General features: G+C 29.3%; 1 protein-coding gene and 3 pseudogenes across 1 annotated transcript; 2 read left to right on the top strand and 2 right to left on the bottom strand.

Moving 5' to 3' along the window:
• Window positions 1–180: 180 nt before the first annotated feature.
• On the top strand, window positions 181–3,007 carry LOC145194296 (uncharacterized; annotated as a pseudogene).
• A 4,578-nt stretch (window positions 3,008–7,585) lies between these two features.
• On the bottom strand, window positions 7,586–9,270 carry LOC149886515 (uncharacterized). Its single transcript, XM_090090501.1, has 5 exons — window positions 9,045–9,270; window positions 8,840–8,977; window positions 8,605–8,663; window positions 7,877–7,974; window positions 7,586–7,766 (listed from the first exon to the last, which is right to left on the bottom strand). The coding sequence occupies exons 1-4, from the start codon at window positions 9,268–9,270 to the stop codon at window positions 7,909–7,911; spliced, it is 489 nt and encodes a 162-aa protein (XP_089946627.1). The 3' UTR covers window positions 7,586–7,766; window positions 7,877–7,908.
• A 2,320-nt stretch (window positions 9,271–11,590) lies between these two features.
• On the bottom strand, window positions 11,591–12,262 carry LOC149886514 (uncharacterized; annotated as a pseudogene).
• Window positions 12,263–18,147: 5,885 nt separating this feature from the next.
• LOC149886513 (uncharacterized) lies at window positions 18,148–19,665 on the top strand (annotated as a pseudogene).
• The last annotated feature ends 7,575 nt before the right edge of the window (window positions 19,666–27,240 follow it).

Below are 27,240 nucleotides of genomic sequence, written 5' to 3'. Positions count from 1 at the left end.
CCATTGGTGTCGCTGAGATAGAAAAAATTCTATCTCTACGACAATTATTGCGCGACCATAAAATATGATTGGTTGATTATTTCGAAAACGGAATATTAAAAAAAATAAATTTTCACATATCAACAAAAAATGGAACTTGAACAAGAAAGGTTTATCAAAGAATTCAGCAAAGAAAGTTTTATGCAGGAAGTGCAGAAGTATCCTGTGCTATACGACAAATTTGATACTGATTTTAAGAACAACATTATTAAAAAAAATGCATGGACAGCCATTGGTGTTTTATTTGGTTTAACTGACCAAAAACGTGAATCAAAGTACAAAAATGTAAGATCGGCTTATGAACGCTTTTTAAGGAAAAAAAAAAGTACACCTTCTGGCTCAGGGCGAATTTTTATCAGTAAAGCGTACAATTTTTTGCGATGGTTAAATACTTACATTGATCAAAGATATACCACAACTAATTTTGGAAACAAGGATTATTGACGGCACAAACCCTAACCCTAACCCTAACCCCTAACCCTAACCCTAACCCTAGCCCATGGCTGGGAAAGGATCTATAAAAATAAAAAATTTATAATCTCAAAAAAAATTTTACGAATAGAATAACATAGTATTTAGTAAAAAGAGGATATTGGGTTTTTATGTGTCAGGTAAAACGCTCTGTATTTATTTAGTTTTAATATTTATGTTTTGTTTTAAAAGAAATAAACTTACCTAAAAGTTTTTTTACAATAAATAATCACAGGACGTTTCGCCCCCCACATAAAAGGGCATTTTTCTTCACCCAAAACTAGCTAATTGCAAATAAACCAGTTTTATTGATTGAGTTTTAAAATTTTTATACTTGGAATATTATGGAATAAATTACCCACAAAACAAACATTTTTTCCTTATAATCACACAAGTAATACTAATATTTTTTAACTTTTATTGGAGCAAGATGTTCCTAAAGTCAAGTCCCTTGTACATTTGTAAGAACTAGGTAAATTAATATTGTTTAATTTCTTATATACTATTGTTTTAAATTTTTACATATAAAAAATTATAAACTTTCTAGTAATTTACTAACAAAATCCTTTAAAAAGTTATATATTGATTAAAACCAATTGTTTGTATGAATATTTAAATATCTAAAACAATAACATACAAAAGGAATTAAACAATATTAATCAAATGCACAGGGGACTTGACTTAATGGACATCTTGCCCCACCCTATCCTAAACTTGAAAAAATAAGAAAGTAAAAGAAGAGAATAAAAACAATTGTTAAAAAAAAAATGAAATGAAAAGATTAAACTGTAAGGTGCAACGAACGAAGGGGGAGAAGACTGAGTCAAAGTAAGTAACTAAATATGCTATATATATACACGATATATATATATACAACATATATGCTATATATACACGATCTTTCTTATTTAAATTTTATGATACGGCAAAGGAAATGGAATATATATATGAATCGGTGATTACAGAAACTACATAAGTCACGATTCTTAAATTTTACAGGAATGAGAAAAAACTGTTTTAAAAAGAAACTAAACATTTAAATTTGGGGTTTGGTTTATTTAACACTACTATTCCTTCTTGTTAATTCAAGCTTAAAAACTTTTTTGTATAAATACACACACACACACACACACACACACACACACACACACACACACACACACACACACACACACACACACACACACACACACACACACACACACACATATAATATGCGTATATTCCGTTTCAGTTACGTTTGTTAACGCATTTATACTCGTAAGTTGCGTTTGAGTTACGTTTATAAACGCATTTTATATGCGTAAGTTGCGTATTAAATGCGCGCGTAAACGCAGTTATTTGCGTAAATTGCGTTTACGTTTACGTAAGTAAACGCGATAAATTGCGTCAAATGCGTTTGAGTTTGCGTGTGAGTTTTTATTTTGGAACGCAAACGCAAAAAGCAATTTGTTTTGCGCTCCAATGTATGATTACAACCATGTTATCTAAAGGCAAGTACATCAAGAGTGGGAAAAATTGGCAAACGAATTTGAAAATGAATGGAACTTTCCTAATTGTATAGGGGCCAGAGATGGTAAACATGTATGTATAGAAGCTCCTAGTTTGAATGGATCAGCATATTACAACTACAAAAACTATCACAGTATGGTTTTGGTAGCCATATGTGATGCAAAATATTGCTTTATGTTGGTAGATATAGGTAGCTATGCCAGAGATAACGATGCTTATATATTCAATGAAAGTAAAATGGGTAAAGCTTTCAAGAACAACTTATTCAAACTTCCTAAAAACAGACAGCTACCAAATGGCACACAAGTACCACCAGTACTAGTTGGTGATGATATTTTTGCTTTGAAATCATGGTTAATGAAGCCTTTTTCTGGTAAAAATTTGACTATCAAAGAACGTATTTTTAACTATCGATTATCTAGGACTAGACGAACAATTGAAAACACATTTGGAATTATGGTAGCTAAATGGAGAGTATTTAGTTGTCCAATAAAAGCAACCCCAGAAAATATTGAAAACATTATAAAAGCTGCAAATTGTTTACATAATTACTTAAAGTAACAACAACAGAATCACCTATGTCTTGTATAAGTTATGAAACTATAAACTATGAAGAAGAAGTTAGTAATCAGGCAGAAGTAGAAAATAATTCACACATTCTTCTAATACACACAAATCAAATACATTCAGTAATCAACAAAAATCGTTAAATGAAATAAAATCTCCTATAAATATAAGAAAAAAACAATTAAAAAGTTCTCTATCTGATGAAAATACAAAAATACAAGATGCAATACTCAGTACTATGAACAATATTAATACAACATTAGGAGTTAGTGCACATGAAGAAAGCGATGATATTACACATTTTTGTAAATCTATTTGTGCTACAATCACAAGGCTACCTCCTAATACCCAAGCAGTTGCTAAAATAAACATACAGCAATATTTAGCTGCTCTGAAATTTCCAGGTATTGTCAACTGATATACAATTTGTTTATTTTTGTTAACAGTTGTTTAACATTTTGTTATACATATTTAAACCATTATTTCAAAATATTAATAATACAAACAAAAGATTGTCTGTTTTTTTTCATTGTTCCAAAAAAACTCTTTTTCCTGCTAGATTGTGCCCACTGCTAGTTACATAGTTATGTTGCCATGACAAGGATCCACTTAAATGATTAAAATACTCTGTTAGTGTTAATCTTACATCTGTTAGCATCTGTTGTGTATCGATTGCTAGGTGCAATCATTGATAACAAGTGTTCATACCTTTCTGGCGACATTCTGTAAAAACGATAAAAAAATTCTCTGTCATGAAGTTGTAGCTCAGGAATAAGTGTGTTAAATGCTCCTTTTTCACAACGGTTTTTAAACAATGAGCGAATCCAAAATTTGTGCCTTCTTTTTTTTTTTTACTCTGCAATGTTCTGAGAGCTAGTAATGTATTGCAAAGTGCAAGCTGGCACTTCAAGAGATAATATTTTTTATTATTTGCCATTGTTCTAAAAATCAATTGGTTCATATAATTAATTAATTTTTAAAAAAATATTTTTAAATTTATTACTAGAATTAATTATCTTAATTATAAGAAAAACTATCATTAGGAATAACTTAGAGAAAAATTTTCCAATAGTACTAAAGCTGATGATCAAATTCTATAATTTTTTCGGCTGGAAATAAGTGTTGTTGGGAATCTGGATAACAATTCCTTGTCAAAAGTTGAACTAAAGTTTTACGTAGATACTTTTAATGTGTTGTTTTGAAATAAATTTTTGTAAGTTCTTCTCTAAAATTATTTAACTTTTTTTTAAACTTGATTCTTGAGCGTTTGCTTGTTTTCTCTTTTTTTTTTTTTTTTATCTTTGTTATATTCCCAGTTAAGGTTAAAGCTTTTTGTTATCATTACAACCTGTGCATACTTTATCTGAGTACTCTTCATATGTTTTTAAAACGTCATATATTAATGTATATTTGGGAACATTATTTTCTTGGCTTCACGGAAGTGATAAAAAAAACAAAACATTTCTTTTGAAAACGCTTCTAAAATTAATGGAAACAGCTGGTCGCGCGACAAATATTGCAGATGTTGTCGCTCGACTGTCGTGCGACTATATAGAAACCAACCTTTAGACGACTTACAGTGTTTCATTTTAGACCAGTTTAAGACGACTTTAAGACGTCTTAAATGAAGCAACTTCAGGACGTTTTAAATAAGATGACTTACTGTGTTTCATTTGAGACCAGTTTAAGACATCTTTAAGACCAATTTCAAGACGTTTTCAATTCGTCTTTAAGACGACTTGTTGTTGGGTGGGTGTTTTACCCTATATACTGTAATATCGCTAAACATGACGGTTGTTAAACATGTCTATAGATTGTCATAAACATTTATTTAACCACGCGATACGTCTATTTTCATTGCAGCAATTAATATATGGTATCAAGTTAGTAATTATTATCGTATTTTTAGTTACGGATAATTGCCAGCCTTTGTCAGATTTAGTATAAATATAGCTGTTTCTTAATGAGAATATATATAAAAGTTATAAAAAAGGTGTTGAACAAAAGGAAATATTCACAAGAAGATAAAATCATGCACTATCTAATGAAATTGAAAGATAATTACTTTTAAAATCCATTTGAATTTTTGATGATGACTACGATTGCGTTTTAATAAACAAAACATCTATTTCCGGTAAAGATCAGTTTTAACTTAAATTTTTCTCAAACTGTAAAAACGCAGAACAATGGTTCGCAGGTTTTAAATATTTGATAATACGCATAAACAGCAATTCAGAAGAAACCGAATTCCGTTCTATTAGAAAATATATAAAAGTGTTGAAAAAGTTAAGATGATTTTAAACAAAATTTCTTTTTTTTGAAATCATCTTTATGATTAATAAGTTTCCTACATTCCATAAATTTATTCAGATTTTTCTTTTTTTTTTTTTTTTATTAAAAAACACAATACTTTACAAAACCACAGAGAAAAAAATATCCATCGATAAATCAAAAACAACCAAAAGGGGAATTTAGCCCAAAACATACGCATGATAGCAGATGGCATGGATCCTTCACTAATAAAATTATGCTTTATCATTTCAAAAATTCCCTTTTCACTTCACAAACGTTGCATTTACAATATTCAGACGTGGAATCTCCCTCTGCATAACATTAGTGCGCCAAATCCAATGCCAAATCCAATGCTTAAACAGGCCGCGATAGCTCGATTTCCGTAAAATTAGCAAAGGCCGACTTTCTTTTTACAGTTAAAGTTATTTTCAATGAGGCTTTTTGTTTTCTAATTTACCATGTTACTCCAAGAGGTATCAGTGCACTGAAAAAAAAAGCATCGCCTTTTCCTATGCAACAAAGGTTATCTTCCAAACAACATTCTCAGTTATAACTAAACCTAAAATACTGACAGCAGTTCCATCACAACAACCCAAATATCATGAAGAAGCAGTTCGAGAAATAATTAATGAGAACCATGCAGAGTCAGTTTCCCGCAATTCAGAAAGTGAATTAAGAGCAAATGTTTTTAAAATGAACCCTTTGTTCCTTGAATCTTTTTTTTTTTACTTATCAGCAAAGTGTTTGTAAGTAATAACGTCAAGTTCGTTACGTGTTAGTGACTTTATAAATCAATAACTACTTTTAATGATTCTAAAAAATTTATAAAAATTTTTAAACTTTATTATGAAGACCGCATCATGTAGCTGAAAGACTGAAATTCACAGATCTAGTTGTTTAATGTATTTTTACTCAGGTCTTACAACCAGTTCAACCAGTCCTCACAACCAGTTCAACCAGTTCTATCCTACTAATTAAAATAAACAAGCTAATGGTATTTTTCTTCTCCTGAACCAAAAATGTCGAAAACTAAAAGTTTCATGGTTTAGTTTGCATTTTATAACCTTTATTCATAACCAGTTTTTATGCATAAGTTTCGTTATTTAACTAACTTAATAAAACAATAAAGTAATAACAAAATAGTTGCATGACATGTATATGGACTTAAGATATTTAATCTGTAAATTTTTCCGTATTTGAGATACATTTCTGTTGTTAATTCGCATCTGCTTGAATTTTTTTTTAATATTGAAAAATAACAGCATTTGCTATAAATAGATTTAAAAGAATTTATTTAAATCCAACAGATCAAAACTCGTTTATTTCTTTAAATCCCGTTTTTTCAGAGCAGCAGAAAAGGACTTCAGATAGTATTGTTTTGCCGTGACGATAAGTAAAGATAAGTTTCCATGGCAATTTAATAAGATTAAAATAATTTTAATTGAAAATTCTGGGAAATACATGTTGGAGACAAAAGAATCAAAAAAACTCATAAATAAAAGTTGAAAAGCAAAGTAAAATATTAACATTAACATTTAACCCAGCAAACACACAACGTTGAAACAACGTTGAAATAACGTTGATCAACGTCGATCAACGTTATTTCAACGTTGTGTGCATGCTAGGAAGTTTTCAGGAAGGTAAACTTTTACATAAAGTGTTTTTAAACATGGTTTCTTAATTTATATTTAGCTTTAGTTGATTCAGATGACATCCAGAAATTTCAATCCAGATACAAACATAGTGGTCACAATTCATGCTTGAGTGACTGTAGTATAAATCACAAATATCTTTATACACAATATCTTTATACACAAATATCTTAATACACAAATATCTTTATCTATATGTTCACATGATATAATAAGAAAATTACTTCCGAAGGTTTAAAAAAACATTTCTAAATCTATATTCCTTACTGAATTTTCATAAGTAATTTGAACACCCTTAATTTTTCTAACTTTAAAAACTTAAAAAAAAAAAGTCCCAGAATTCAATTTACCAAATGTTGGAATGACAGGGAAATTCACTTTAAGAAAGATTACATTCAGACAAACTAACTCACCCCAGCAAACATAAGACGTCTTATTCATGTCTTTAAATGGTCTTTTCTTCGAATGACGTCTTCAAGACATCTTGAAGACTTCTTTTAAAAGACTGTATCATCGAGAAAAATTGCGCGTCTTCGTAAAACGTCTTGAAGACGTCTTAAAAGACTGTACCGTATTTGTAAGACGTCTTGAAGACGTCTTTTAAAAGACTGTACCAAGCGAGCACAATGACGTCCTAAGGACGTCTATAGGACGTCCAGTCGGTCAGAGACCTTAGTCGGTCTCAGGTGAAAGTCTTGGGGACGTCTTTTTCAGACGTCTGAAAAAGACGTCCTTTAGACGTCTTTTTACGTCTGTACATCTATTAGTAGAGTCTGCACATCTATTAATAGATGTACAGACTCTACTAATTAAATAAACTTAGAGTCTGTACATCTATTAATAGATGTACAGACTCTAAGGTTACTTATCATCTTTACATAGATTCTAAGAATCTATGTAAATATGTAGAGACGAAAAAAATTTTCTCAAGAGAAAGTCTTTACAAAGTTTTTGATATTTTTTCAAGCCCTTTATTTAACAAATTGCATATAGCAATCGAATTCGATATGATTCTATCTAGTCATAGAGAGACAGAGAGACATAAAGAATTACAAATTTAAAAAGGATTATAAATTTCAAAAATACAACATTTAACTATATTAAAATTTAATTATTGTCAATTAATATTAGAGGATTTTCTCTTCAATCGTTTGGAAGAATGTTTGGTTATTGTCCCAATAAGTTGCATTGCTTCTGCTTTTGTCACGTTTTTATAAGACTTTAAAACAGCATCTATTAAATAGATAAAGAAAAAATTCATCAACAAAATCAGTGCATCAAAAAAAAAAAAAAAATTTTTAAACATAAGTTAATTAAATACAATAATAAGGTAAGGTCGATACCGGTGATTGCATTACATAGATTTACAAGCTCTTTAAATATTTTCTTTTTCTTTAAACCATTTATGCTGTATTCTGACAAAACATTGTCTGTTGTCAGTCTAAATATGCAAAAATATATTTTAATAGCAGTGCTTAGAAATTTTATATCTTAGATATTTATTAGAAAAATTCAAAAAAGGATAAATATTTATCCTATTTTTAATATTTCTTAAATAAATTTTTTTTTTATATATAAAAACAAATGAAAACAATGATCAATCTTCTGAAAAATATGTATTAGAACTAGCATAAAAAAAAACTAATGCTGGTAATTTACGCCAGAAAAATATTTTTATTAATAATAACTGATAACTGTTTTAACTAAAACAAATAAAGATAATAATATGATAAACAATTTAAGTCAATTTATAATAAAAAACTAAGACTATAACATTAACAAGTAAATAACTATATTCAAGCAAACAATTGTTTTTTCTAAAATATTAAGTTTATCACTATATATATACATATATATATATATATATATATATATATATATATATATATATATATATATATATATATATATATATATATATATATATATATATATATATATATATATATTGTTGCACTTTAATTAATTAAAAAGTACAAAAGAATTCATGAAAATATTCTTGCACTTCAGTGCAACAATATTTTTAAGAATCCTTTTGTACTTTAATAAATCTCAAATGAATAATTCTCACCAGATTTGCTTTTTTTAGTTTTTGACTTTGTTTTGTTTTCCATTGTCTTTTTAAAAGGTCTAGGGAGGTCAATTTTTTGTTTTATTTTATTTGCTAAATAAAATAAAACAAATACAGTGAAAAATAGGATAAAGAATACATATCTTTTATTTTAATAATAAATATACAAAAAATAGTTTCGCTGTTAAATGAAAACTGTTACATGAGCTTTAAACTGTTTTAAGCTTTATGTTACCTGTTAATTGGTTTATTACAGGCTCAGCATCACTGTCAGGTTCAGTAGTAGACATTTCTACATCTTTGCACCATTCATAGTAATCTAATGATTTACTGTTTTTGAAATTTGCTGCATTTATGTTAAACAGTGAAATACCTACAAAGTAATGGCTTTAATTATACAAAATAGTTAGGAAGTCTTATTTACAAGTAAACTATCTTACCTGCAGTGAATTTAATTTTGACTAACTTATATGAAGGCCAGGTTTCATTTAACTTATCCAAGTTAGTAGCACTTCGTTCTACAAACGCACCTTCAGGCCAAATTACTCTGTCATCTTTTATCCAATGACTAGGTACAACAGCATTTTTTGTTTTTCTCCACAAGAGAAGCCAAAGAATGAGAAATTTTGATTCGAAATCTAAAATATAAAGACAATCATCTTTCATTATGATAAATTATTAAATAAAAATAAAGTAACTCAAAAAGCAATAATTTATTTATATAAATAATATTAAGAATTAGAATTGATTAAATTGAAAAGATAAATGACTTTTTAAACTTATTAATAAATTAAAATGAAACTTAATTTTCCTAGGTTAACCAATATCTTCAAAACTGAGTGAAAAGATTATTTAAAAATGCATTTTTATACCAGTAAAAAATCAGATAGATAAATTTTAACTACTTGTCAATTATTTTATTGTTGTAATTAAAAAATAAATATTAGATAAAACAGGAATGATATTTACATCTCTAAAAATGAATGATGAGGCTGAAACCTCGCCATTTAAATCCAGTCTTCCTTTAACTATTTTAATTTCTTCTTTAACTATTTCAACTAATTCAACTTCTTCTTTATTGGATGGTGAATCCAATAAAATGGTCTCTTCACAATAGTCGTGACACTAATTATAATTATTGTCACGACTTGTGAAAGTTCTTGTAAGAAAATTCCAACTGGGTTTCATGGTTTCTTCGCCAGAGTCTTAAATAGTTTGCGTTAGACATTTCTTATATAAATTTTTATTATCTAAATAGATCATTATTAAAATAAACATTAAACTTATTTAAGACTTATTTAACTTAATAAAAGTTAATTATTAATAATTAGGTTAATTAAGTTTTAAAATACTCAGAAAAATGTAAAAAATTGGAAAATAACTTAAAACGATAAGAAACCCCCAAAAAAACCAAAATTAATTAACGACCAGCTCGAACGGACATTTTTAATAGGCCGTGGAAAGAGTGCCGAAAGTCGGCACTCGAACGAAATTTTCTTTTAGTGCCGGAAGCCCGTTTATTAATTGAAAAAGTCACGTGCCAAAACAAATTTCGATCTCATATATTTTAAATTCCAATCATTGGGAAAATATTTGAACTATATATTTGAAAAATTTCATTTCATTCATACTTAAAAGATGTCAACTAGTTTTGTATGCAAAGATAAATATTTATCATTTGAAGATTTAAAATCAGTTATTAAGAAATAGGAAGATTCTCATTTTGTGCAGTTGTGGGTTCGTGACGCCAAAACAATTGAAGCTGCTAGATAAACCATTCCAAGAAAAGCTGCTGTAATAGCTCCACAGATATATATTCATCCACCATCTTCTGATGCTTTAAAACTTAAGAAGAATGGACACTCTTTCTTATAAGTTCTATAATAAACATATAAATCGGTTATTTTTTTATGAAATAAATATGCTATCCTTTGATCAAATAAGACATTTATATTAAAACATTGTTTAATTGCTATGCATAAATAAGTTATCAATTTATTTTTTCAAGCCTTTATTTATAATAAGTTCTTTATTAATAATAACAAAGTTATAAAATAAAAAAAGTACTAACAAAGTTTGACTATTTCAATTGCCTTTATTTGTAAATTTCCTTCCACCATGTATACAAAAATACTTTTTATAGTAATAATTTATCTGTGGAGCTATTATAGCAGCTTTTCTTGGAATAGTTTTTCAAGCAGCTTCAATTGTTTTGGCGTCACGAACCCACAACTGCACAAAATGAGAATCTTCATATTTCTTAATAACTGATTTTAAATCTTCAAATGATAAAATTGTATCTTTGCATGCAAAACTAGTTGACATCTTTTAAGTATGACTGAAATGAAATTTTTCAAATACATAAAGGTAGAATTACCTTAAAAACACATACCCTCTTAAACACTACACATACAAACTTCCAGCTCTGGGTTCCACTAATGTCAATGAGATTATTAAACAATGATTGAATCAGTATCTCTAAACATCCTAGATGACAAGTTAATTAAAAGTTTACCTCTTTTACAATTTTAAAATCCTTTTACAAAGTTAAAAACGGTTCAATTTATGGATTATGACCTCCTACTATTTAATAATTTAATTTTAAGTTTGGAATTATCATATTAGATAGATAATGTTAGATTTGTTCTAATCCACCTATGTAATATTTACTAATTTACAAACTCTTAAAAATGTTTTTTTTGTATTTTTTTCGCAGTACTATGGATGTTTTTTTTAAGGGGTCACTTGATTTAAAATAGGAAATCAAGCTTTTAATACAACAACAATGTAAATTTTGAATAATAGGAAATATGAAAAATCGTAAGAAAAGTATAGAATTAATAAAGGTTTATAAAAAAAAAGTATAGATTTAATTACAGCTTTAATAACAGCAATAAATATTTTTTGAATAACATAAAATGACAAAAAAAATATGAATACCATAAAATAATCTGAAAAAGAGACATGCAATAAACAAACATTTCATCTAAAAAATTATCTCTGAGTCATTAAGATTTAAAATATTTGAATCAGAACCAAAATAGAGTGTTTTTTTTAAAGAATCAGAAGATGATGCTGCTGATGCAGGAAGAATCATTGTTGGCTTTTGTTATCAATGTGACAAGCCATTTAGTACATACAGATTTAAGAATAGAATGACGTTGCGAACACTCTTTTAAAAATTTTGCAAGACATTCTTCTACACAAGAGCATTGCAGTTTGCAATGATAAAACAGTTCTTTTTCTTGGAGCTTGTGTTTCTTTTTCTCCTCTGAATCACTATTTTTTTCTGGTTTTCTCCTTCGAGAGAAACCACTTTTGAAAGCACATTTTGAGCCTCCATAGATCTACGCACATTAGTGACCATTGTTGTTTTTGTTTGATTAACCTCCTTGGGTTTAACCCGGTTTACTGAAAGTAAACCAGGCACTTCTGCTAAACTGAGGTATTCCTCATATAATTCCTCAATGAATGATTGTGACATTTCATACATTGATTTCCAATATTCGGCTGAACCATACCTTCCTTTTGTTTGGGCGACTTTGGATTGTGATCTTGGAGTTGTTGCCAAGGGTCCGTCTTTTGAGGTAACACTTCTTGTTTTCTTAGGAGTAGAAGATTGTAGAGAAACATCATCAGTTTTTTCAACAAGGGGCATCCGCTGGCAATATTTTTTCAACAATTGGGCATCCGCTGCCAATATCGTAGCAACTGCTACGATATTGGCAGCGGATGCCCAATAGGGTACAGCGAGATTTATATGTTTTTGAAAAAAATAAAATTCAAGCTTAAGAAAATGTGTATTACTATGTAAAATTAAATTTCAAGGTAGGTTTGTTATGGACCACTTTTTGATCAGAAAACGTCTTGATACCCAAATTTTCATATTTACACATTATTAAAATAAAAAAAACTTAAATTATTATAGAATAAACAAAATCCGTTTTTATATAATAAACTCTCCTAATAAGCGCAGCGCCGAATTAATTTTAAAAGATATTTTCACTTGGCTCTCCGCTGTATAAAAGCTTTATACAAGATTGAAGTCTGTTACTATTTTATTCGTTATTAGTTATTTAATCGAGATATTTATAAATGTCGAAAGTCAAGACTAGATCATCCACCACTGTAAATTCAGATTTTATTGGACTTGGAAAAGATTTTATTCCTTGTGAGCTACCTACAAACAGAGCATTTATTCAAAAAGGGATATTACTAAAAGAACAAAAAAGCAATCTACACCATAATAAATCATGCAATCTACACCATAATAAATATTCTAACAAAGATCTTGCTAGCGATCTGATTCCATTTGTTCTTGCTCAATGGAGAAAAGCAAATGATAAGTTTCAACAGCCAGTTATTAGGCGCTACTGTAGTTTCCCCCCCCCCCCCCTTTTTTTTTTTTGTTTTTATTTTTGATTATGATAAAGAATTTTATGCTGATTCAGAAAAGTACAAAAATATGGACCAGAAAATGAATGGAAAATGCTCTATTTCGAAGTCAAAGTTGAAAAAAATCCCACTAAAAACCCTAATATTCGCCATTTTTTTTCAAAACGCTTTCATTTTTAACGAAAATTAATTACCGTTACATTGCGCATAAAAAGACCTGGTTTTCATCAGCCTTAGTATTATTATTTTAAAGTGCTATAACGAAAGTGTAATAAACGAAATGAAATTAATGGAAGATTTTAAATAAAAGTTGAACGTAGAATGTAGAAATATAGGCAAATTGATGAATAATTATTATTGTATTGTACGCTGGTTTTTTTTATTAAAAAAAAGGTTTAAAGGTGACATTTTCTAAATTTTACATGTGATAAAACAACTATGAACTAAGTTTCAAAAGTTCTTCTTTTAGGAAACAAAACTGTTGAATTCTTTTTTAAAATTCATTACAAAAGTACATTACTTGCAATATAGTTTATTCCCTAATAAATCAAAAAACGGCTATTTTAATTGCCACAAAAAATCGCGCAAGTTAAACATACTTTAACGATGTTATAAATTTAAACCATGCTATAAATTTATTGCTTTTGTCAGCTAAAAAATCATTAACCCAATGATATATATAAACTAGATATCTAACTTCATAAAAATTCCGTTAGAAAATGTGAAGCAAGTTTTTGACGGTTGTTAAGCCGGTAGCCGCAGCAAAGAAGAAAAATTTCTGGCGATGTTGATTAACTTTAAACATTGGACATATTAATATTTAACATATTTACAAACTGTTATTTAAACACAGCTACTTAAAAGCGTTAGTAGATAAAGAAAGTTAAAAGTTATTATATAATACAAAGATATTACATTTTTACTTCGCAAATACAGATATATGTTGGCAAAAAATATGTTTTTGACTTTTACAACTGTAACTTAAAAGTACCCTGTTGAAAATCTTTGAGTTATTGTTATAAAAGTACACATATTCCATTATGAAAGAAATCAAAAGTGTTGCTGATATAAATAGGTATATATTTTTAATGTAGGTTTTCAATAAAAAAATTTTAACTAGTTAAAAAAACTGTAACTTACAGTTTACAGTTACAATTAAGGAATTTTCAGTAATCATATATTTTTTTAAAGAAGTAATTTTCTTTTTTGGCATAAATAGCATACAAATAATATTAAATATTACTATTGTTATTTTTCATAAACCTTTGAACAAAACAAGCTTATTGGACTGTTGACGTAATCCAATCTTTCCTTTATGCAATTCATTCCTAGTGTATAACTGACCATATGAGTAAAGATGCAATGTTAAATATTTCTCTATAATTTTTTTTAAAAGCTGTGAAGAATGCATGTCTTCAGTCAAAATCTCATGTTCTAAATCATGCATATTTAGTTCAGTAAACAGTGAGTCATTTGCAAGTTTTTGATTTATGAAGTGAACTAGAATGGTTTTAAGATTTTTTCTAGAAGATATTTTCAAATTATGAGGGTCTGTCCCACACACCAAAACTTTAAAAACATGCTCACATTTTTCGACAATCTTTAAAACACTACAGGATGGAAAGATTAAACCACCTCGATTTTTAAAAGTTATAAAGCTTTTCCATGATGAACTGCAAAATAAAGAATAATCGTGATCAGTGGACAAAGTCTTCTGAGAAATTAAACTATTGGCACAAGTCAGACATGTAATTTTACTATAAAGTTTTCTAACAATAAACCCTGCAATATATCCAAGTATAGCTTCTTTATAAATTGAAGTAGAGACTGATGAAAGACAACCAGCAAGGTCTTTAAAATAGTTAGAATCCTCACTAGATATTGTATTATATTCAACAAGAGGAGATCTCCTTTTACTCCACTTTAATAAAAAGATTGAGCCAGAAGATCTTTGGTCAAAAGTAAGGCAGTTGCTAAATTTTGATCCTATGATAGAGTTTCTTAATAAAATTCTTTTCAAAGCAGATTTTAACTGGCGTGCATCTGGATTGTTATTGAAACCATTTTTGCCGCGAATACAAGCAAATAATAATTCAACATGATCTTGTGACATTTTATATGTTAAAATAAATTTAAAAGGATTCTCATGTCTAGATAAAAGGTTAAGGGATAAATCTCTAACACTTGTGGCTGCTACAATGAAACCAAGTACAAATGTCTTTCTTCTGTGTTTAATTAAAGGAATTTTAGATAGGTCTGATAAGTTAACTAGGTAATTTACAGATTTTTCTATGGTTTCAACCCATTTTGGAGCTTCATTCAAAAACAAAGGTTTCTTCGATCCTTTTTCAAAAAGGTTTTTAGAGTTTAACAAGTCAAATAATTTGTCTAAAGTTCTAATAAAATTAATTGTGCCTTGGGCATCAATAAAAGATGGATGACCTGAAACCATCAAAAACTCTATAGCATCAGCAACTGAACCACTTAGCGTTTGAGCTGCAATTTTAACATTCATTTTATGTCTGTGAAAGTCAATGTGGTAATTGCCAAGTTTATTTGCAAACTTAAATCCTTCTTCTTCTTGCAGTTTATGCAATGCTTTAATATGATCCCACTTAATATATCGATTTTGTTCATCAACAATGATACCGAGCGTTTCGAGCTAATTTAAGCATATGACAAGGATCAGGGATATAATATATAGGATGATCATATTCAGGATGGGGAAAACTACTATGTATCTCTATAATTTTACTTCCAAATGAACACCCAAGATTCTTCATAGCATTAAAGTTGGAAATAAGTCCATCACATGTTATACTCCAAACATTCAGGTTATGAGTAGCGCATAAATCTAAAGCATTTTTAATTAAGCAACTTAAATCTGTTGAGGAAATTTTATCACACAATATGTAGCCTATAGGACATTTCCAATGGCCTTTCAATCCGACAACCATAAAAACAAGTGCTTCTGTTGCTAATTTATCTTGGTCATATGCTAGAATATTTTTTCCAAAACTAGCAAAACCTTCATATGATCCAGTAACATTATCATACCGCAGAGCAGTCCTGATATGCATAGAATCAAATATTAATGCGCATTCTTTGTATGATGAGTCCTCAAAGGTCTTATTTTGTAAAAATTTGAAAACATCTCCAAAAAACCCAGGCGAACAATCTACAGAAGATGTCCAGTTTGAAAGTGAGCTTACGGCAGGTAATGAGAATGTAGATTTAACAAATTCATATGCTCTTGGGGAATAAAAGTGCAATGTTAAGGCAAATTTTTCAACTTCTTCAGAGTATCTATACCCCTTTTTTTTTTGCCTCTATTTTTTAATTCAGATTTCAAAAGTTCTCTAGTCAACCCAGAGAAGTTGTTCTCAAGTAATTCTGCAACATCAATGGAAATAATTTTTTTCTTCTCTAATTTTTGAATAACTTTGCTAAGTGAAGCAATTTTGTTATCTTTTCGTTTAAGCTTTTGTTTTAATATTTTAATCTTTTTTTTAAGTAATAGTTTTTTTGGAGAATTTTGTTCAAGTATTTTTTTTTTTAATAGTATTTGTAATTTCAGGGTTAGGGTCAGGGTTAGGGTCAGGCTCTGTTACCTCTTTATTCGAGATAGAACAATATGTTTTTTTAATGTGTGATGTATCATCATTATATAGCTGATTTCGCTTGTTATTTTTGTTCAATAATAAATGGAAGTCAAATACTGAAGGCACAATATTTTTTTTCAGAACACGTTTCCCATTCTCTTGGCACTCAAAATCTTCTAACCTAAAATGTTTACTGCAGATTCTACTATATTTACTAGGTGTAATTTGTAAACATTTAGCTGCCGTTGCCCATTTTTTACAAAGAATTTCATCATTTAAAGGGAATCTGTGAAAAGAAATTAAACTACTTTTATCAAATCTGCTTTTACAGTTGTAGACTGAGCAATTATTAACCATATTTATTATTCTAAATAAAAAAAGAGTATTATTTTTAAAAATATATCTTTCTTGTTTTATAAATTCATACACACACGCACACACATTATCCCAAACTTTATCATAAAAAATATCATTTGGATATATAAATATATATATATATATATATATATACATATATATATATATATATATATATATATATATATATATATATATATATATATATATATATATATATACGTATATATATATGTATGTATGCATATATATATATATTCACATTATATTATATATGATATAATCTGGAACAACTCTAAATAAATTTTATGTCTCGGCATTCATATATAAATATTTAAAATAAATATACTTCTGATATTTTCCGAAGGTTCAAAATCTTTTTCCTTTAACCTAAAATTACCAGCTTAGCAGTTGTTTTTTATAATAGAAAATTAAAAGTAACTGACGTTACTTTTAACCTACATTTATAAAATTATCCAATACTAAAGCATTTCACAAAATCATTCCAATTTGACTAACTTTTTAAACATTTTCTAATTTAACTGACACAAATATTTTTTTGTTTTGTTTTATTTTTGCTATTCGTTTTTCCGTAAAAAATCTGTTAACCAATCTGATGCTGGTGGCAAAACGAGTTATTATCCAATCATATGCTGGTGGCAAAAAAAATTTGCTTCACTTTTTTTCGGAAGTTAGACATCTAGTTAATATATATCATTGCATTAACCTAATACTCTCAAAATGGCGAACATAAGGGTTTTTAGTAGGATTTTTTACAACTTTGACTTCGAATTTGAGCACTTTCCGTTAATTTTCAGGTCCATGTTTTTATATTTTTCTGAATCAGCATAAAATTCTTTATCATAATCAATCAAAAAAAAAAAAAAAAAAGGAAGGGGGGGGGGGGAGGAGGAAATAGCAGTAGCGCCCAGTTATTATTGGTGAGAAATCACTTTATTATAGAATTAAAACCCTTTGGGAGAAAGTAGAAAACGTTGCATAGGGAAGAACTAAGACAAAAGTAAAAGGAGAACTCATATTGAAGTTAGATAAGCTAATGGACCTCATAACATGTCCTCATAAGATACTTCTGTGTGAACATGATCTGTCTGGATGTTCTTCCCCCCAAAATTGTAAAAGTAAAGCACATATACATTGCACCTGTATTTTTTCTAAAAAAATTCCAGCTATGGAGCGCAGGTGGTTATACAGTCAAAGAAATAAGACAGGTGAAAAGTCTGACATGCAAATGGGACATGCTGATAAGATTGAGACAACGAAACTTAGAAAAAGATATAAGAGAAAAATCAGTGACAAAAAAGCTTATGAGAAAAGAATGAAAAAACTACAAGCTGATCAAGCATCCTTTGAGGTAAATATAATTTCATAATAATAAATATTTTCTTTGTTTATATAGCAATATATATATATATATATATATATATATATATATATATATATATATATATATATATATATATATATATATATATATATATATATATATATATATATATATATATATATATATATATATAGACACACACACACACACACACACACACACACACACACACACACACACACACACATACATATAAAACAAAATGATATTTGTAAAAGTTTGGTTTTAGGTCACAGAAAAACAAGATATAGAATTATATGAAGAATATCAAAAAAATATTTCTCCTGATATTTCTCTCAATGACAACTATAATCCAGTTAATGTAGACTTTACTTTAAAACAAGACAATGAAATTAAGTTGTTGGTTAAAAGGCTTCTAAAGGATAAATTAGGTGTCTATGCTTTCCTTGTAACACGATTTTTAGAAAAGAAGTCAAGAAAAAACACTATGTCAGTAAAAAACACAGCAATGGCTGGTATAAGGTAATCATATAGATTATTATTTTGTTGAGCAGCAAGAATTAATAAATATAGATATAAACTAGTTTTATTTTATAGGTTTGGGATTTCACCTGCTGCAACTGCAGCAATTGCTACAAGTTATCTGCAAGATTTAATTGAAGCAGGATTTCTCACCCCTGAATACTCTTACCTTGCTTGTGATCCTTCTAAGTTGACAAGAGCAAGAAAAAAAATCATGGTAGTAGCAAAGAATAATGACAATTTCAATCTTCCAAAAGCAGATAATATTGGCATTTACTTTGATGGATGAAAAGATTCAACAAGAGCGATGATAAGTGATTCAAATGGACAGCTACATCCTATTATTATCAAAGAGCAACACATTACTGTAACTATAAAACCTGGTGGTCGATATCTTGGTCATTTTACTCCAAATGCTCATACTCATTCAGATAAGCCAGCTAAAAAGATTTCTGAAGGTGTTTATAATTTGCTGCAACAATATAATCTTACTGAATCATGTTTAGTACTTGGAGCTGGTAGTACTTCAATTAACACCGGCTGGAAAGGTGGTGCTATTACACATCTTGAAAAGCTGTTAGGTCACAAATGCCACTGGGCCATATGCATGCTTCATTCAAATGAGTTATTTTTGCGTCACCTAATAGAAGGAATTGATGGACTAACATCATGTAGTACTGGCTTTGTAGGTCCTGTGGGAAAATGTCTTGCTGATGTTAATAAAATGGAGTACAATCCTCAACTTAAAGCTCTTCCAGAGGGAGAGAGCTTTGTTGACATTCCAGAAACAATACTAAAAAATATGTCAACAGATCAAAAACAAACCTACAAGTTATCTAAAGCAGTTAAGATCGGTGTATTGCCACCTAATCTTAGAGAAATTCAATGTGGCCCCTTAAGTCATGCCAGATGGCTCACTACTGGCATGAGAATAGTCTTTATGTAGACAAGGAAACATGACTTAACTGATCAGAACTTGAAAAATCTTGAGTTACTTGTCTTATTTTGTTTACAATTTTACTTTAAACTTTTTTTTTGACATTAAAGTTAAAGACAGACTTGAAGATGCTTCCAATCACATTCTGTCTCAATTGAGAATTCTTAGAAATCAACCTGTTATAGTAAGAGAAATTGTGACTCCCTACATCCAGTTAGGCGCTTGGTATGCAAACCATGAAAGTTTATTAATCTCTTTATTATCTAGTAATAATGCAGAAGACTTCAACTTTGCAGTTGACCGAATTTTGGAACAAAGGGGTAATAATATCCTTGGAGACATGTGAATCAGACCAAGAAAAACACCTAAGCTGAACTTTGCAGCAACTACTCTTCAAGAGCTAGTCAAATGGGAAAATGGTGAAGTACAAGAACCTGTTTTTACTTATTCATTCTCTAAAGATAAGTTGGTATTGCTAAGATTGACACCTCTAGTAACTCCTAATAAAATTCATACTCAAAGTACCGAGCGTGCTGTAAAACAAGTGACAGTAGCATCCATGTCAGTAGTTGGACCAGATGCAAGAAATAGATATATAAGAGCTAGAGCTCAACATAGAGAGTTGCTACATGGCCTACTTAAATACACGGCCTTCTTTCTTGCTTAAATCGGAAAAAAATAGAAGGCTAGTTTAAAAAACGTATATTCTGTAGGATGGACAAACTTTCTTAACATATTTTAATTATTGCGCTATAATTTTTAAATAAATATATCCGGCATAGGATAAAAACTTCAGCGTTTTCTAAATCTTCACATCAACTAAACCTCATATACTTGATTGTAGCTTCTTTTTATAAATAGATAGTAATTATGGTTAATAAATGCGGCGCTACTCGACTTTCTCCCCCCCCCCCCCCTAATTTTATGATTGATTCTGATAGAGAATTTTATGCTGATTAAGAATCGTATAAAAACATGGGTCTCAAAATTAATGGAAAGTGCTCTAATTCGAAGTCAAAGTTGTAAAAATTCCCACTAAAAACCCTAATATTCGCCATTTTTTTTCAAAACGCTTTCATTTTTAACGAAAATTAATTACCGTTTTATTGCGCAATAAACAGACCTGGTTTCCATAAGCCTTATAATTATTTTTTTTAAAGTATTGTAACGAAAGTGTTATAACGAAATGAAATTATTTGAAGATTTCAAATAAAGGTTGAACGTAGAATGTGATAATGTAGAAAAATTGATGAATAATTATTATTGTATCGTACGCTGGTTTTTTTTATTAAAAAAAACGGTTTGAAGGTTACGTTTTCTAAATTTTACATGTGATAGAACAACAATGAACTGAGTTTCAAAAGTTCTTCTTTTAGGAAACAAAACTGTTAAATTCTTTTTTAAATTTTATTACAAAAGTACATTACTTGCAATATAGTTTATTCTCTAATAAATCAAAAAACGGTTATTTTCTTTGCCACAAAAAATTGTGCAAGATAAACATACTTTAACGAATTTTTTAACGTAAAAACCATGCTATTAATAATTTGCTTTTGTCAGCTAAAAGATCATTAACTTAATATTTTCAAAATGGCGAATATTAGGGTTTTTAGTGGGATTTTTTACAACTTTGACTTCGAATTAGAGCACTTTCCATTGATTTTGAGACCCATGTTTTTATACGATTCTTAATCAGCATAAAATTCTCTATCAGAATCAATCATAAAATTAGGGGGGGGGGGGGGAGAAAGTCGAGTAGCGCCAATAAATGCTGTGTTGTTGGCTGTACCTCCAATTATCTAGGTGGTGAAGTAGTTCCAGTTTTCAGTTTTCCAAAAGATGATGACTTAAGAAAGTTATGGATTAGATTTGTAAATGGAAATTTCTGGACTGTCACAAAATCATCTGTGATCTGTTTAAAACACTTTGAGAAAAAATTAGTACATAAAGGAACATCAGAAAAACGATTTCGTTTGCTGTATAACCTAAAGCCTGTTCCTACAATGTACCCTGCTAGCATAGCAACTGCTTCTCTTCCAGTTATATCTGGACCAAGAAAATCACCAGCTAAAAGGTGATTTTCTTGGTCCAGATATAACTTCACATTTTAGTACAGAAAAAGAAAAGTTGTCTTCTATTCTTGAAGAACTCAAAAGTCACCAAATAAAAAAAAAACAAATTTATTCTTCAAATGTTCTTCAATTTGCATTGATGTTGCGGTACACTTCACTGCAAACTTATCATTTACTGCTGAAGGAGTTCCCACTCCCATCTATATCTTTGTTAGGCAAGCTTAAATCAGGTGAAATAGATTCTATGAAAGTTTTGAAGTTGCTACATGAAAATGGGAGCTTATCGAAAGATCTTATAATAATTTTTGATGAAATGTATTTGCAACAATGTGCTGAATATTCTGGTGGCAATGTTATTGGGATTAGTGAGGAAAATGAATGTTATAGAAGCATTGTCTCTTTCATGGTAGTTGATTTGAAAGAAAATATCTCCTGTGTTGTCAAAGCAATTCCAATTGTAAAATTGAACAGTGACTGGTTAAAGTCTGAAATTCTTAACTTGATTCAATTTTTAATAAAAAATAATTTTAATGTTCGAGGTGTTGTTTGTGACAATCACGCTTCAAATGTTTCTTCTTTTACAAAATTACTTGATACGCATGGTGAAAAAAAAGATGGTTTGTTTATTAATGTACTATCACAAAAAGTTTACTTATTCTTTGACACAGTGCATCTGATTAAAAATATTCGAAACAACTTACTTAATAAAAAAAGATTAATTTTTCCAGAATTTAATTTTTCAGCTTTCAAAGATGAAATTCATGTTCAATCATGAGAAATATCATGGAAAATATTTCATGATTTATTAGAAAAGGACAGTCTGTTGGATGCAAGTTTAAAAAAAGCACCAAATGTAAATAACAAAGTTGTCCATCCTGGAAAATGGAAGCAAAATGTCAGTGTTGCCTTAGGTATCTTCCATGAAACTACAGCAGCAGCAATAATTTCATATTTTCCTGGCCGTTTAGATATTGCATCATTCTTAACTCTATTCAATAAATGGTGGACAATTACAAATTCAAAAAATCAGTTTTCTAATAATTTTCTTGGTAATGCTGCTATTATAAATGATAAAAAACCTGAGTTTTTTCGAGCTTTTGCTGACTGGTTAAACAAATGGCAAAACACAAAAATTCCAAGTTTTGAGAAATATACATTATCTCCCCAAACATCATCAGCACTGCAAAGAACTTTATTATGTCATGCTTCATTAGCTGAAGATCTGCTGGAAGATAAGTACAAATTTATATTGACTGCTCGTTTTCAAAGTGATCCCTTAGAAAGAAGATATGGACAATACCATCAAATGAGCGGTGGCAGATTCCTTGTCAGTTTGAAAGATGTCATTTATAGTGAGAGTATAATCCAAATAAAAAGTTTGATAAAAGAAGGAATTGACATTTTTGAAAATGATATCAATGCTGATAAAGATATAGAACATGTTAGATCCTTGATGGAGCAGATTAAAGAAAGAGATTTTGATTGTGTGACTTTATCGGATGATTCTCATGAAGTTGCCAGTTATATTGCTGGTTTTATTGCCAAAAAATTGATTAAGAAGTTTGGAGTATGTTGCAAATTGCTTTGTACTCAAAATTGTCAACAGCAGTTAAATGATTATAATTATTTAAATATATTGTCCAGAGGTGGGTTAACAACTCCATCAGTACTGCTTTTAGAATATGTCTGTGACAGTTTTGCTATGCTAAATCACATTTTTAATGTTATTTATCAGTCTCAAATGCAACACTGTAAAGCAGCAAAGTTAGTTCTTGGCAGTAGAGAAGGGTATCAACCATTTTTATGTTCAAACCATCAAAGTCATGGAAAAGAAATTATACACACTGTTATTTCAAATATTTATTTTAATAACACCAGAAAGAGAGTCGGGGATTCAATTGTTGCAGATAACATAGTTGCATTTAAAAAAAGACAGAGAGAAAAATGAAAATATTTTGTTTCACTTTTAATCAGTTTGTGTTAGAGTTTTTTTATACTTTTGAAGTTTATTTTTGAGAATTTGTGTATTTTTATTTCATGCACAGAACTTGACAGTCCCAAAATTTCTATTGCCAAATATAACTCATATCTTTCTCAAATGATTGTAGTTTGGAAAACAAAAAACTGACACTACTTTACAACAGAAATAATTAGAGGTGCAACCATTATTAAAAGCATTTATTCACCATAATTATTATCTTATATTAAAAAGAAGCCACAATTAAGTATTCACAATTGAGTTTATTGAAATTTAGCAGTTAGGATTTAGCTAGCTAACGTACAATTTTTTATCCTGTGCCAGATATACATAATGAAGATTTATAGCGCGATAATTAAAATTAATTTGAGAAAGTTTGTCCATCCGGCCGAATATACGATTTTTAAACTGGCCTTCTATTTTTTTTCGATTTAAGCAGTAAAGAAGGCCGTGTATTTAAGTAGGCCATGGTTGCTATCTGTTTTTAAAACAAAGAAAGAAATTTAAAAAAATTTTTAATGTCAATAAATTTGAAAGATATGTTATTTTATTTATTGTTTTTTTAATAGTGTTATAGTTGTGTTATCAAAATATTATTTGAGTAAGATGGGATAAACCTCCTGTTTTTTGGGGAAACCGCATCACTGGCACCACCTTTATTTCTAATGAAACAAAAAAAACAACTGTTATTAACAAATTTGTTAATCATTAAAACCTCATTGAAAATTGAAGACCCTCTCCCCTGAAATTTCCAAAATCTTCATTGCTGGAAGGATTCATGCAAGATAATGACTTTGAAACAAGTATCAAAAAAAATTGCAACTGGTATAGAAACATTATTTGCATTTAATATTTCATCGCAATGAAAAAGAAGGACATGTAAAACATAATAAAGGACAAATGTGACAAATAAGATTTTACTAAATTTTGCAATTTCTAAAAGTGCAAATTTGGGTTCCAAAACTTTTTCCGATCAAAGATTTTTTTGAGGAAACCCTATTTAAAATTTGATTTTACATAAGAATATACCTTTTCTTAAGCTTTTAGAAGAAAAAAAAATTCTCGCTGTACCCTAATGCCCAATTGTTCCACATTATTCCTAGGATATTCATGAACCTTTCTCAATTTATTGTCTGGAAAAAGGAAAAAAGCTCATCTCGCATGTTATTATAATATCAATGGAGCTGTTGATTTGGTGCTTGGTCTAGTAGCTGTGTGACTCCAGTAGTATCAGGCGGAGACACAAATAAATTGATTTGATTTTCACGAAAAAAAGAAGAAACTTTAAAGTCAAATCGCAACAAATGACCATCTAACAGAAGCACAACTGGTCTGGTTTTTTATTTTCTGTGCACCAATCTACTGCTTCTGATATTTGATTTTCTTTAGCTCTTATGTCCTTTCTGTAAATCGTTACTTCAGCTCGAGTTTCTTGCTTTGTTTTTGTTCTACTTCTTTTTCTACCAGCAGAAATCTTAAAATTAAACTGGGTTTTTCCCATACTATTATTTTATTTAAACACTAAAAATAAAGAATATACATACTTGATTAGAGATTATGAGCACAAAATGAACAGAAAGGTACCAGTTATAGCCATTTTACCATTTTTTAGTTAAAGAAGATCAGTGTAAACATTCTCTCCATTCCTGGCTATTTTAAGTAAGCTTGTGGAGGCATATTTTACCAATATAATGTAGTATTTAAGGGGGAAATTGTGTAGTTTTAAAGGGACTTTATGCTACTTTTTGTTAGACTTAGCAAGCCTCCTTATATATCATACTACGCTGATTTCTGATATAAGAAAAAAATTTAGAACTTTCAGAAATTTTTCATCCATATAAATACAATTATGTTCCTTGTAGTTTTTAAGCGGAATCTTTGAAAAAATCAAAAAAATTTTTCTGCTAATTCTCACTAAATATAGCAAAACAAGGATAACGACTTTCAGGGCAGAAAAGCCCTAAAATAGGTATTTTCAAATTACAATAAAAAAAGTTCAAATAGTTGACCTGTATCGGATGTACTCTATTTTGAAAATTTACGTAGCTTTTAAGGGAATTCTACCTTAGTTCAAATATTTTCCCAATGAGTGGAATTTAAAATATATGAAATAGAAATTTGTTTTGACACGTGACTTTTTCAACCAATAAACGGGCTTCCGGCACTATAAGCAAATTTCGTTCGAGTGCCGACTTTCGGCATTCCATCTACTGCCTTTTTAATAAACATGTCCTGTGAGGATGAGCTAACTCAGTTAGTACACTTACGTACGTGTAAATTTACAAGTTTTTGACAATAATATATTAAAAATAACTAGATGTCTAACTTTCGCGTATTTTTTTAAGCAAAAATCGGCCATTATGGAGGGCAAATTTAACAATCAAATTAAACAATCTTAAGCTTCGTATTTGTTTTGTTTTGATAAATAGCGTAAAGATTTTGCCCCCCATAATGGCCGATTTTTGCTTCACTTTTTCTTATGCCGATTTACGGCAGTTAGAAATCTAGTTATTCGTAATACATCATTAGTTTTTTGAAGACATCATTTAGACATCACTGGGACGTCTTTATAAAGACGTCCTTACAGGGCGTCTTTGAGACGTCTTAATTTGGTCGGAGACGTCGCGACCTAATTAAGACGTCCATAGAACGTCTCTTTGACGTCTGTGCTCGCTGGGTATTATCGTGAAAAATTGCGCGTCTTCGTAAGACGTCTTGAAGACGTGTTTATTTTTTGAATAATTCTAACAAACAAAAAGACGTTTTTAAAAAGACTTTCGCAGTGAATAAACTTCGTGTCTTTTAAAGATGTGAAATTTTTCATATAAAGTTTTATCTCGACCAATATTAATTCTCTAAATCATTATTCTAGCAAAAGGTTTTATATAGGTATCATTATGGAAACTGAAAATCGAATGAAGCGTCGTCGCCTGAATAAATGTATGTTGAATTTTATAACGACATTTGAAGATGAAGATATTAATAATAGTACATAGAATTTGAATCCTGAATTTAATGCTTCACAGGCTGAGCCTGAAAATGTTGTAATGCAGCACCACTTTTGATAACAGAAACATTATCAGAAGATTTGGCAATGTGGTCTTCGAAAAGCAAAATTTCTCAAAACTAATTAAACGAGCTTTTGAGTATTCTTAAAAAATATGGTCATTCAGAGTTACCAAAAGATGCAAGAACCCTTTTAAAACCCTCTAAAGTTGTTACAGTAGATAGGAAGTGTGGTGGAACTTATCCGTACTTTACTATTACTGATGGCAAAAGTAATTTTTTGAATTTAAAAAATTATTCTCAATGTACTGGGTTATCTATTACTCTTAATGTTGATGGGTTACCTCTTTTCAAATCTTCGAATCTTCAATTATGGCCAATACTTGGTCTAATAGAGAACG

The sequence above is a fragment of the Hydra viridissima genome, unplaced genomic scaffold, assembly GCF_058129835.1.
Source record: "Hydra viridissima isolate aposymbiotic clone 2 unplaced genomic scaffold, HvirCarnegie_v1 scaffold_6, whole genome shotgun sequence".
Lineage (NCBI taxonomy): Eukaryota > Metazoa > Cnidaria > Hydrozoa > Anthoathecata > Hydridae > Hydra > Hydra viridissima.
The sequence above is the reverse complement of the archived record's forward strand: the minus strand, read 5'-3'. Positions and strand labels throughout refer to the sequence as shown.